The sequence below is a fragment of the Scomber scombrus genome, chromosome 16 (assembly GCF_963691925.1).
Source record: "Scomber scombrus chromosome 16, fScoSco1.1, whole genome shotgun sequence".
NCBI classification, from domain to species: domain Eukaryota; kingdom Metazoa; phylum Chordata; class Actinopteri; order Scombriformes; family Scombridae; genus Scomber; species Scomber scombrus.
The window spans coordinates 28,426,486-28,439,760 of record NC_084985.1 but is presented as its reverse complement, the minus strand read 5'-3'; the positions used below and the strand labels follow the sequence as shown (position 1 = coordinate 28,439,760).

The 13,275-nt window shown below is 40.9% G+C and overlaps 1 protein-coding gene across 5 annotated transcripts; it reads right to left on the bottom strand.

The window, feature by feature from the left end:
• Positions 1-47: 47 nt before the first annotated feature.
• mgat1b (alpha-1,3-mannosyl-glycoprotein 2-beta-N-acetylglucosaminyltransferase b) lies at positions 48-12,231 on the bottom strand. Of its 5 annotated transcripts, none has more exons than XM_062435624.1 (4): positions 11,978-12,231; positions 6,936-7,117; positions 5,841-6,725; positions 48-2,994 (listed from the first exon to the last, which is right to left on the bottom strand). In XM_062435624.1, exons 2-4 carry the CDS (start codon positions 6,954-6,956, stop codon positions 2,293-2,295), a joined length of 1,608 nt encoding a protein of 535 aa, XP_062291608.1. In that variant the 5' UTR covers positions 6,957-7,117; positions 11,978-12,231; the 3' UTR covers positions 48-2,292. The 5 variants fall into 5 exon arrangements, with proteins under 5 accessions (XP_062291608.1, XP_062291610.1, XP_062291612.1 ...); XM_062435626.1 differs by having other exon boundaries at positions 12,033-12,231; XM_062435628.1 differs by lacking the exon at positions 11,978-12,231 and adding an exon at positions 11,342-11,539 and having other exon boundaries at positions 6,926-7,117.
• Positions 12,232-13,275: the final 1,044 nt, after the last annotated feature.

Here is a 13,275-nt window from a genome sequence, read left to right as displayed (position 1 = left end):
AACAACTGTAAATAACTGCTGTCAATGAAAGTGAGCCCTTCAGCATGTGGACAAATATCAAAATAGTTGATTTTATTTATAATGTATTAAAGTTATAAACACATCAGGCAGTGGTTTTACACATCACCATACAGACATGGGAATCAATCAATCAATCAATCAATCTCGTGGATAATCTCCCAAAGCTAAATACAGTACAGTGATAATCATTTCTCTAGCCACTCGCCTGCCTTCTCATTGCAGAAACAAATAGAAACTATTAGACAATCATTGGTTTTTCAACAAACCTAAGCTGACCAAACCATGGTTTGGATGTCATGTAATTACATCTTCCCTGTAACAGGCCTTCAGGGTGATCATCAGTCAAATCAGACTTAGTTTGACTCTCCGATGCAGGTGGGCAAACATGTTAGAACTTCAAGTTCACAACAGTAATAACTTCAAAATAGCCTTCCACATTATAGATTTATCCTTCATATAGACACATTTTCCTTCACATTTAGAAACCATGTTGAGCCACAGTGCACGGTGTGATGGAAACGCTGTTTCTTTAACCCTCAGAGAGCAGAGGGGAAACGTTCCTTCAACCATCATATCGATGCCTTTTAGGAGAGACAAAGTGTGCACTGTTATCAATTCATTGTGCTGGACTTCAAAGACACTTGGAACAGCTACAAGCACTTTGGCATTTAGACATGGTTGGACAAGACAAACGAGAGCGTTTGAAGCAGACTGAGACCATCAGTGAGAATCATCTCTCTGCTTTTTTAGTGTTGTGTGGCGTCAACACACTGCTTTCAAGGCCATGTTCAGAAACTGATCTAAGGACAGCAGTGCTGGTAATTCAAGAAAAACTCCACCCTTGATTCTCACACACTTACACATATACACTCTCAGGATTATTGTATCATAGTATTACTTTCTTTTTGGGGTCTTTATGTACTTCAAGATCTGTGGGAATACAAGTGTTCTTATGATGCTACGGTAGGCGTGGCACTGATCCAGGACTGTCATTTGTGTCATTGAGCAGCTCATGAAATTCATTAGAGAATGTAAGAGATGTCATCCTCGCTCAGTGCTGCCACTAGTGGCCAGATCATATGTTACATTAATACTAAAGTGGTAATCTCTTTCAAATAGCCGTGAGCACTCCAGTCAGACAGTGGAAAAGACTTCCTGTTCTATATTTGATGTTACATGGCTTGTACTGACTTCAATAAATGAGACCTTTTTTTGGTTTGACTAAATCATGTTTCTGGTTAATTTGCATCTGTCTCATCATTTGTTGTGTGTACATTTTCAATATTCTTGCTGTGTATGAGCTGCTCAGGGACTGTTCAAGTTCCAGCACATATCAAAGCAGGACTGTGATACGGAGTTTGATGGTCCTGGATCAGGACTGCTGTAGGTGGAGACAGGGGTGTTCCGTCTTCTTCTGTAATTCTTTCTCTCTGTATCATTGGTGAAGAAGCCTTTCATTGTTAATGGTAACCATCAGGCCTCTATCATCATGTAATGACTGTTCAGCACTGAATATGGCCTTTGTTTACCACCTAAAACTTTGTAGAAGCTTTTAGTTTTCCTTTGCACGCAACTCTGCTTCTGATTAGTTTTATAGACTTAAACAGTAACATGATCTCAAGAGTTGGTTCAATTTCAACTTGAGATTTTTTTTTTTATGCCTAACATTGAAAAAAATATTGCGGTGTGTAAAAATCTTGGATCATCTTCTTTCTTTTTTTTTTTTAAACATTTAGCAATGTTCTTCCCCCAAGTTCAAGACATGACCACTGTGCTGCTGCTTGGCCTCCAGTGCATTATCACTGACACTGAAACCATTGTCATCATTTTCTGTTACCATCATTTACAGCTGCTGAATATGTCTGGACATGATGTGAACTCTACATTTGGCCAGTTATTCACAGGAGTAAAAAACACACCAAACAAAATGGGCCCAGAAAGCAAGGCACATTGCCAGTAGTTGTTTTTAAACAGTGTTTAGGGTTGGAATTTTCCTTTCATAAAAGTTTGAACTCTTTGTGAAGTCCATGTGGCTGTTGAACTTGCTGATCCTGAATAAGCACCCGATTTTAGAAGCTTCCTGACAAACAGGCCTGGTTCAACACTCCTTGATCTCCCAGCTCCACTGATGTGCAGCCCCGTCTGTGCTGCTCTAATTCCTTCATGATCCTTTGTGTCAGATAATACTCTTTGGTCTGAGAGGGTGTTCCTCTGTGTAAGGCTCTCTCCCCTCTTCAACACCATTCACATTGTAGAGTCTGAATCAGTCTCTCAGCTCCAGCTGATGTCATACTTCATTGAACCCTCTGGTAGAGCCAGGAACACCCTTCGACCCCGGTGCAAGAAACTGACGACGCCCCTGTAACCTGTACGAGGGACTCCAGATTTCAAGTCATCCATCACCCCGAGATTTCGAGCAAAGACTTTAAAACTGTCGCGGCTAGAATACTGCACCCGGTATGGACCGGCTCCTTTTAAGCTCCCCCCCTGTTGCAGGTCCTCAATCTTCACCAGAGGGGCACTGTAAACCTCTTTGATAAACGTGTCATCATACTTCTCTTTTAGCAGGTAAGACAAATCCTGTTTGGTAAAAGGCACAAATTCAGTGTTTAGCTTAATATAGCGAAGGTACTGGTCAAAGAATTGACCTAAACTGACGCCTTTTCGGCCAAAGGTGATAGTCCGGGAGATTTCAGGCCGGATGCAGGAACGTTCCTTGCGCTGTTCTGGTTGACGCATCCAGTCGTCCCAGAATGCAGAGGGCCATTTGGGTTCCAGTTCGTCCCACACCTCCTTCAGCAGCATCCAGCCCAGACCGGGGAAAAAGTCTGTCCTGTAGAGCAGCTCGGCTTTGGATGGATCCACCAAGGCATCTCTGCCGTTATCGTTCCAGGCCGAAACACACCACAAGGTCGGGTCAGAGTGTAGGATTGGGTACAGGGCTCGAAAATACTCAAAGAAGTCTGGTGCCACCTAAACATAGAAGAGGAACAGAGTACAAACAGGGCGGAAGAATTAGTGCAAGCTCAGCACACAATAGTCAGTCCAATACTAGCAGATACCTCAGAACTCACTGCATGGATAGATAACAATATGGGTGAGGATAAATGCTAAATAGACTGTACTTATATAGTGCTTTTCTAATGTTATGACCATTCAAAGCACTTTTACACTACATGTCACATTCACACACACATTCATACACTGCCACACAGGATGGAATTATGCTTCGCCAGGCTACACATACATGTAGGAACGTGGAGTGAACCAATCAACCAGCCTGATGCGCTGGTTGGCTACTCTGCAACCTGGCTGCTAATTTATCAATTTTACCTGGTGAATGGTTCTCTGACCCTTTATTCATAGAAGTAAATGAATGTAATGCAAGTAAGGACGTTGACAGAATGCATGTAAATAAAACTTGTTCTATTTAGAAACCATGTTTAACCTGCCTTACTTCCTTTAGAGAGAACCTCAACTGTGTTTCACTACATCTGTTTGCTTTGTTGTACCTGTAACCACACCCGAGAGTCATGTCACCATGTCCTGGAGTACACGTGTACATCAGTGCAGCAAGGTTAGCGAGTAAGACCATTGGAGGTCAGCAAAAACACGATTTTCAGGGAGTGTCAAGTTACTCTTCAGGTGCTACAGTAAAAAATCTCCTATAAAACTAACCTTTTTAAAAGAGAGTTTTATGGCGTGACCATGTAATTTCAATCAAATCATCATCAAATCACAGGAGTTTAAGTATTTGTTACTTAAGAAAACAACTTTTGATACAACAATGATAATTCCCTCTTATATCACATCATATTGCAATATTAGTCAAAATACATTTTTCTTGCTGCTGTCGCCAAGTGCTGCTCATGAGGGAATGTTAGGTCTCTTTAAATTAAATAGTACAGTCTAAACCCTGCTCTATGTGTAAAGTGCCTTGAGATGACTTTTGTTGTGATTTGTTGCTATATAAATAAAGATTGATTGATTGCATAATGGAAATTAGAAGTTTAAAAAAATATCTAAAACATCTGAAACACATACTAGGTCTTATAGGGTATAAGAGGTTAAATGAACTAAACCAAACTAGGGGAACTAGTCCCTGAATTGTGAGTGACAAGAGAGGAAACCAGTGGAAAACAATTACATAGTGTCAGCAAACTCAGACTTCCTCCTCTCACTGGAAACATAACTGCAGATTTACAGGGCACACTTTCTCCATCATGCTGTGGGTTGAAGTCAAAGACACTCTGAATATCCTGAACGTTTTTTTCCTGCTGCTGTGGCACTTTTTAACCAGCCAAATGTTTTCTCATCCACTTCTAAAAGCTGGAAGGAGTTTCACAGATTCACACATACAGGTTTTCTGTGCTATCACAGATAATCCAATAATAACTTCAATGTGCCAGTCTCAACATGCTAACTGGGGTTACAGCTGTTCATTCACAATCTCTTCTGTTTTCTCTCCCAAGTATTGGTCAAAATTTCTGCTGTGATCAAAACATCCTGCATGATTTTAAAATATGATGTACATATGTACAGTGGCTCTCCAGTCTAGAGATGGATACTGCAGAGTGTTAAGTTGAATAAGCTGTGGCTGCACGTTTAAGAAGTTCAGTGATGAATACTTGGGACAAATATGAAACCAGTGGGACCAGCTCATCATCATTAACCCACATTTGAAAGGAATCTATAATTACACTTTTACTATTGAAAGGCTATCTACTCTCCTCAAACCTGCCAGACCTACCAGTGGGACCATAATTACAAACATATGCTGTGTGTATAGGCACCGTTAAACCCACAGACTTTCACCAATTAAAGCACAAGACATCTATGACATTTCCATTTGTTGGAACGGTGCAGCCATAACAACCAATGCATCTTTTTACAATGTGTTACTCAGTGCAGAGGCTCACACAGTTTGGGAAATACACTTAAATCCCTATGGCAGTGAGATGAGCAGATGTCTGTGTTCAGTACAGAGCTGGGGTGAGGACATGGTTAGAAGCTTAACAATAATCCTGTTTCTAGGAGGTGGGAACTTTACAGGAACGTGCTGTCAGCTGTTGTGTCTCCATTGCAGAGTAGGACCCACCGGACTCTGGAGATGACCTAATCATTCTGCTACAGTTTCCATTGACGCAGAATCATTGTGCGACAGTTTTGAGTTTTGAGTCGATGCATCAAAAGCATGACCATAACAACAATGAGGAGGTCAACATACATCTTCTTGTCCATCTCCATCTTCTACTACTCTTCTTCTGCTGGCTTTTTAAAAATGGTGCTAATTTTGTCACTTTTTGTTGACATCACATCCATCCCCACCCAGGAATTTTTTCCTAATTTCTGTTCTTTTACAGATAAAAAAAAACCAACCAAGATAACACTTTTTAGCTTTAGAGTTGCTGTTAGATTAAGGACAGCTGTGGCTCAGGAGGTAGAGCGGTCTTCCACCAATTGTAAGATTGGTGGTACGTGTAAAAGTCATAAAGACTAGAAAAGTGCTATATAAATACAGTCCATTTACCATTTCCATTTAGTTCAACAGCCCTGCAAACACCTACCCCCCACCCCCCCACCCCTCTCTCTCAGTGAGTGCCTGGATTGTAACTTGATTTTGTATTAGTCCTAGAAATGAAAAACACCATGAAATACATTGTAACACAAAGTCAAGTCCATCTGAGGAACCATGTCCCTTTCTTATCCAATGTTTCCTCTACTGTCTAACTACCCAGTCATACCAAAATGCCACAATCAGCCAGCCATCAGGTATGATAATGACTCCTGTCATGTGTGGATGTGATGAGAGCGCTCACCTCCAGGTCATCCTCCACTATGACCACAGTGGATTGGGAGAAGGTGTTGAACACTTGGTTGAGTGCCCAGCGGTAGTGTCGAGAGATTTTGTAGTAGCCCTGGAACTTCCTGTGCTCTGGCCGGACTCTGATGTCCGACAAGTCCGGTTGGCTTATGTGAGTCACTTGGTCGCCGTAGGAGCCAATCACACGAGCTGTCTCGGCGTGGCCACAGTCCTGGCTGACTATGATTGGGTAGAGTTCTGGAGAGGGACGGTACTGTATGAGTCTGTCGAGGCTCCGTTTTACCGTCACTCTATCACAGGCGATGACTAGAATAGGAATGACAACTTGTGGACTTGCAGCTGAAGTCACTAATTCACTGTTGTCAACAACTTCCTCCTTGATTTCATTGGCCTGGTTTTGTTCTAATTTAATGTTGGGAGCAGCTGTGGGGACAAGCTTCTGTTCTGTATGTTTGTCTTCAGATTGGTCCCTGTCGTCCACTTTGTCTTTTAGAGGAAGTGGAGGCTTCGGTGGCTGGTGGACGACCTCTACTTTGACTTCTTTTGTATAGTCCGTTTCTCTTTTTCCAACATCTTTCTGCCGAGCCCACACCGCCCTGTGACTTTCAATCTGCTTCAGCAGCTTTTTCTGAGTCTCAAGCTGAATTTCGACTTCCTCTGCCAGCCGAATCACCTCCCCGGCCAGGTTGACGCTGCTCCCTTTTCCTCTGCCCACTCCCCACTCCTCCTTTCCTCCTGGTTCAGCTCCACCGCCTTCCCCAAGGCGGCCGATTGGAGGTCGACCCCAAAGATAAAGAAGCAGCAAAGCATTCCAGGCGACAAACAGGAAAGCACCACATAGTATAAGAGAACCTTTCTTTCGAACCATGGCCCAAAGACACTAGAAAGGGATGGGGTTGTGGAAAAGGAAAAGGGAAAAAAAGATAGAAGCAGAGTGAGAATTCTACGGATCCAGGTCAAAATGTTAGACGGACAGGAAGTTAATATCCAATCACATTATTAAAAATTCTACAATCATCCTGCCTTGTGGTCAGGAGGGTGTCAGGAGGAAGAGGACTGGCCAATTTAAAATCAATTTACATGATCTTACTGTGGAATGCATCAACTCCATGAAATCCCATACAGATGGGCCAGTGAGTGGAGACGGGACTCGCAGAAGTTCAGCAAGGGGTTGCAGACGTGCAGATGAAAGAAAAAAAAAGAGGGGGGAGAGCGGGGTCACTTTGGGTTGAGGGAACGTGACTCCTTGGATGTTATCCTTCAGCCATCATCCTGAAAACAAAGCAGGAAAAACAAATAAATCAGCAGAATGAATGCAGCTCATCTCAACATTGAAATGATGAAGCAGAAACAAAAGGCCCTTTCAGACATTCAGACATGTGCTGTACACAACCTTCACATGAACTACACATGTGAATAACTTCTCTCCCACCATCAGTAAAAGCACCAACTAGGTTATGACCTTCTGACATATGTTGCACATGTTTATAGCATGAAAAAGTGTGTGCTGCTTTAGATGCTGCACCTCTCTCACAGAGATGCTTTTAATGCAACAGATGTGACTCTGAGGACGTTTTTGTAAAAGTGGATGGATGATGAGTAGATTGTGTTGATTGGGCAAAATCTCTAGTTCTGGGAAACTGTGATGGCTGTTTTTTCACAATGTTCAAGACAAAATGATTCATCACCTCAACAGAAAAAACAAATAATGAAAATAATTCACATTTACAGCCCTGAGCTCTGATCAGGCTCCCATCTCATTTCTCAAGTACACATGTACATAATGTTACTATTATTTACTATATTGTTTTTTTTTACTACTATTGTTACTTACTTATTATTTATTGCTCTTTACTGTTTTTATTGACAATACTGTACATTTCCCCATGATGGGACTAATAAAGTAATATCTTATCTTCTACGTTTCAGTTGAGTAGTTTGTGTTTGACATGTTGAAGGGCTTCAGTCCCGCTGTGATAATACGTGTTTGTGATGTTCATCATCTGCTCAATCAGTCATGTATCATTAGGTGCTTCAAGCAAAGAGACACTAGACACTGTCAAGTAGAGTTAAGAAGGGTAACATGTTGTGAAGGAGATGGTATACATACATTCTACTGTCTATAGACCTGCTTCTTCAACATCCACGTTAAAGTTTCCACTGCTCTTTATATGGAGTGACAGTATCTCTTCTCCGTCATGACAAATACATGTAATAACTGATCAAACTGAAGAACCAATAAATTAAAGCAAAGCCTTGGAGGACATAACTTGACTAGACGTGTAAATATCAAACAGGCGTTGCAGCTCCTTCTATTAATGTTCCTGTGAGGTTTGAGAAGGATCAACATGGAATTTTTTCCATCACAGAGACCAAGAAGCAATCAGTTTATCACACAGATGGAGTCAGCACTGTTAGATGCCACATCAGCACAGTGACATGGTATTTCTGGAGGCTCACTAACCCTAACTGTCACTTTATCTGACAGGATGTCCTGCTCTTCTTCATGTGATCTTCAGCAATTTACTCAATAACTCATGTGAACAAACATGTCAAAGTTCAAGAGAGGCTTCCTGCTCCATACAAACCATTCTTACTTATCATGAGAAAGAGCTGAACTCTTTTTCTCTTAAAATAACAGCTGAGATTGCTTCAATGACCATGATTTATCTTCTGTCACAAATACCACTGATAAGAGCATTGTTAGTTGGGGAAAACAGAAAGAGGTATTTTGTAGCACATTACAGGATGATAGTTACTGTGTGTTTTCATTACTTTTCACTCACTTTGTATTAGAGAACTGCTCAAATACACACAGTAGGAAACTCATTCAACACACTTCTGATTTAACTCATTTTCTTGTTCTGATGTATGATGGAAAATTCCTGCATTTGCATGGTGAAGTCAAGCATTACCCAGCAGCCCCACACATGACTACACAGTAACAGCATACTGCAATCTCTCACATCATGAATTATACTAATCACTCTGTAATGTATAGATTATAAATATCAAACAGGCTTTACAGCTCTCTCTGTTAAGGGTGAAGTGTATACATCTGTATCATGTCACAGCTGAGTGACACTATGTGAATCCCACAGGCTGCCTGATCAGTCTAAGTCTGCTTTCATCACACATACATCAGTGAACATTTTCCCACAGATTCATGTTAATCCAGTGGCTGGAAACAGTATTCACATCCTTTATTGACGTTAAAGTACTGCAGTATTATGAGTGATGTAGTATGCAGTATTACAGTAAAAGTACTGCAGTATTATGAGTGATGTAGTATGCAGTATTACAGTAAAAGTACTGCAGTATTATGAGTGATGTAGTATGCAGTATTACAGTAAAGTACTGCAGTATTATGAGTGATGTAGTATGCAGTATTACAGTAAAGTACTGCAGTATTATAGTGATGTAGTATGCAGTATTACAGTAAAGTACTGCAGTATTATGAGTGATGTAGTATGCAGTATTACAGTAAAAGTACTGCAGTATTATGAGTGATGTAGTATGCAGTATTACAGTAAAAGTACTACAGTATTATGAGTGATGTAGTATGCAGTATTACAGTAAAAGTAGTGGTTTGGTCCTCTGACTGATATATTATTATTATGACATCATTAGATTATTAATAGTGATAGCACATCTTGATGACATCTGATTTAACTCTGGTACCAAACATGCTGACTGGACTTTACTGAGCAAAGAAAATCAAAGGTGAAATCTCAACTTTAGTGTCATTTCAAAATCAAGCCCCAGTTAATCTGCAGTACAGGGTGACACACACACACACACACACACACACACACACACACACACACACACACACACACACACACACACACACACACACACACACACACACACACACACACACACACACACACACACACACACACACACACACACACACACACACACACACACACACACACACACACACACAGGGAAAAGGCAGAAATATCTGAATATCGAAATGACCCTTTAAATTAAACTGCTGTACAGTCAAAGTCCAATTTCCCATGAACAAACAAATAGGCTCCTGTACAAATGTTGAAATGCTTACACTGAGCTCTCCACTCAAATACAACTAGTACTGAGTGTCAACAGAGAGTGTGTGTGATGGTAAAGACATTCTGAGTGAGGAGGATGAAGGTCACATTAACTCCTCCACAGGACCTCCTCAGCATTAGAAAAGCCTAAACCAATTAGTGCTGATAAATATAGACACAGGATAATCTTGTAAGGATAGATGTTTGAGTAGAAGGAACACACACTGTGATCAGTAATGGATCTGTGGCCATGCTGCACTGCTCCATGAGAGGACTAACTCACCTCTGTAACATGTCAGACCTGTTCATCTCCTCATTACCATAACATTCAAAAGATGCCCTGCCCTCCTGTGTTTCATGTTACACACACACACACACACACACACACACGCACACGCACACACACGCACGCACCAACTCACCCCATCATTTGTTTGTAAAGGGTTTAAAGTACAGAGACACGTTACATGTTTGAGCAGTGACAGAGGGTTAGGGTTAAGGGTCTATTCAGGTTCTAGATCTATCCAAAAAGAATCCACATCTACACACGCTTCATACAGCACGATCACCGCTTTTATTTCTTTAAGGATTTTCCTGATATTGAAAAAACTTTAAGAAACCGGTTTCAAACACAAGGTTCTCTGTAATATTTTCACCTTTTACAGGCCCGTTATAGTCAGCTACAGTATCCTGTCAATTGAGCTTAAAATTCCATCTTTCTTTAAGTCTGGCTTTGTGTATTGCTGGTTACACCAAACTTCATGTTGCACACTGAAGCTGTAAATTGTTCTTTATATCCTGAAAAACAAGTTTCCCCACTTTCATTCTAAGAAAAGAGGATTGATATAAATCATGTCACAAAAATCTGTGGTAGCCATCTATTATTTTAATTATCACAATGTTAAAATATTTAAATGTCTTGTCCCACAGTCATTCAGTTCATTATCACAGATGAACCTGAACATTATTCACATTTGAGGAACTGAAACCAGATTGTTCTGGAATTGAATTTAAACTTTAACTTATCATCAAAATCGTTACCAAATAATTGACTTCTGAGTGATGAATCAGCTAATTGTTTCAGCTTCACACTCACAGAGAAAGAAAAAAAGGGAATGTCCTGTAAAGTCAATAAAAAGGGGAACGAACATTTTGTGGCAGACTTGCAGCTGATCTAAAGTGTTGTCTTCATACTGAAAACACACACGCACACTTACAAACTTACACAGAAACACACAAAAACACTGGGCAGCAATACATCATTTAAAATAATACAAAAAAGTAATAAAATGAGGAAATGAAATGAGTCAGACACAGACTAGTTGAAGTCCCTGCAGTGAGTACAGACATGTCAGGAACATTAGAAAATAAGATGTCTAAAGAGATTAAGAGGAGAAATGTAACTGCTAGAGAACAGAAAGTGTCAAACTAAGCATACCTGACCTCGGAGCAGCCTACAGATCTGTCATAGCTCCTTTACAATACCGCAGCGAGTTAGACTTTGTAGAGAAGAGGAGGCTGAATGTGAGCAGGGAGGGAACTGTTGCTCTTCACACAAACTGTACCAGCTGAAACTGTTCTTCTTTAACCCCCTCCTCCCTCCGACAGACAACGTGGAGCTGACTGGTAGGACAGAAGAGCCTGCGGCACCAGTGTACCATCCAGCTAATGCTCCACATGACTGCACAGAGGAAGGCGACTAGGACTGAGTTAGCTAACACTGAATACTAACGCTCTCCTCTTTCAGCTCATCAAGTGTCCACGTTGCCAGCAGCAGCTCAGCAGCGCTGCAGCTGTGTTCACATCAAGCCAGCTGTTAGCTTCACATACTTCTTTCAAGCTAATAAGCTAATAAGTTAGCACACAGGACACGGTGTAGGTTACATGCAGCAGGGATAGAGTCAGTGTTCCGCCATGTCTGTCTTTATTATAAACAAAGTCCACACAGCACAGCAAGCTAACCCCTTCTGCTGACATGCCGTTAGCATGCTGGCTAACGCCGAACAGCACCAGCGGCTGTATTGTCATTGAGACGCCGCAGTGATGAGAGGATGGAGCAGATGGAATCACTCACCTCTCACACGCCTTTCAGGGCGAGTCGGTTCATGTTGAAACGGAACAAGGCTCACCTCCAGCTGCAGCACTGATCGGCTACTTGGTTAGCTAGCTAACGTTAGCTAGTGTCACACTGCCAGCACATCCCGGTGTTGGTGCACAGCCTGCACCTCCACCTCTGTGTCCCATTCTCCCCGCGGCTCTGCTCTGTTGTCCCGCAGGAGCAGCGAGCTGTCTGTGTGTGTGTATCCACGGTGTCAGGGTGTCTGTCTGTCAGCTGGCTCCACAGCCTTCTACAGTCCTGTGATGTATGAACACCACTACACCACTGTGCACTTCCGGATTATTGAATCGTTAAGAACCGATTTGAGCCGAGCCAAACCGAATTCTTCTCCTGTAATCATGTGAATATATATATATTCTTATATACTTTTTTTGCAATTGATTTGCTACTACTTAACCTCACACTGCTGTGCAGATTTAACAATAATAATAATTGACTGCACTTTACTGCTACAGTATTATTAACACAACGTAAAAGAAATAATAATAATGAAAGATAAGATATTCTTTTTAATCGATTTCCATAACATACATGTACATGAACAAAAACATCTTTCCCTGGTAAGGTCAAAAATAAAATAAAATAGTTGGTTAGAAAGATGATTTATGTGGCCAATGGATTTAGAAATATCACACCATGTTCTTTACTGTGGTTAAAACAATTACATTTAAAAATATCTTTAGAGAGCTGGACATAACTTCGAATGGAATGTGAGTCAATGTCAGTTTTTTTGGCTTCCAATAAAATATTCAATTATAAATAGTTTAAACCTTGTTTATCTTGTGTGAATGAGTTATTATCTTGTGTGCACAAGTTAATTTACTATATATTCATCCTGAGTCTCTTACAGCCCACCAACTTCAGATTCACACAGACACCAAAGAATTTTATTTTCACCTCAGAATTACATTCACTGAAATTCTTGCTTCTCTTGCACATAAAGGAAGACAGGGCTGCAGGGTATCCATACAAAAATCTATTTAACAATATATTAACAATTATAACGGCAGACTTCAACATATTTTTTCTGCTAAATCAGCATGTTATGGGTTGAAAATGGCTCAACCTGTCATCTGCAAGGATGTATAAAGAATAACTCTCAGGCTGTCTGATCCTGTAGTTTTCAGCTGGTAAAATCTTGTTTCAAAACGTTAAATCGCAGCTGAACCTACGGAAGAGAATTAGGGCCACATGTCAAATTTGAGTTCTGAGTTTAAAGCCACATATCTGAGATTCCTTACAGGTACCAACAA

Bases quoted from the DNA above. Each gene is read 5' to 3' on its own strand.
- mgat1b (XM_062435624.1), bottom strand. From the start codon at position 6,956: ATGGAGTTGATGCATTCCACA. The intron at 6,726-6,935 runs GTAAGATCATGT...ATCCCTTTCTAG, and splicing joins TGGAGTTGATGCATTCCACA to TGTCTTTGGGCCATGGTTCG. The intron at 2,995-5,840 runs GTGAGCGCTCTC...TTCTATGTTTAG, and splicing joins TAGTGGAGGATGACCTGGAG to GTGGCACCAGACTTCTTTGA.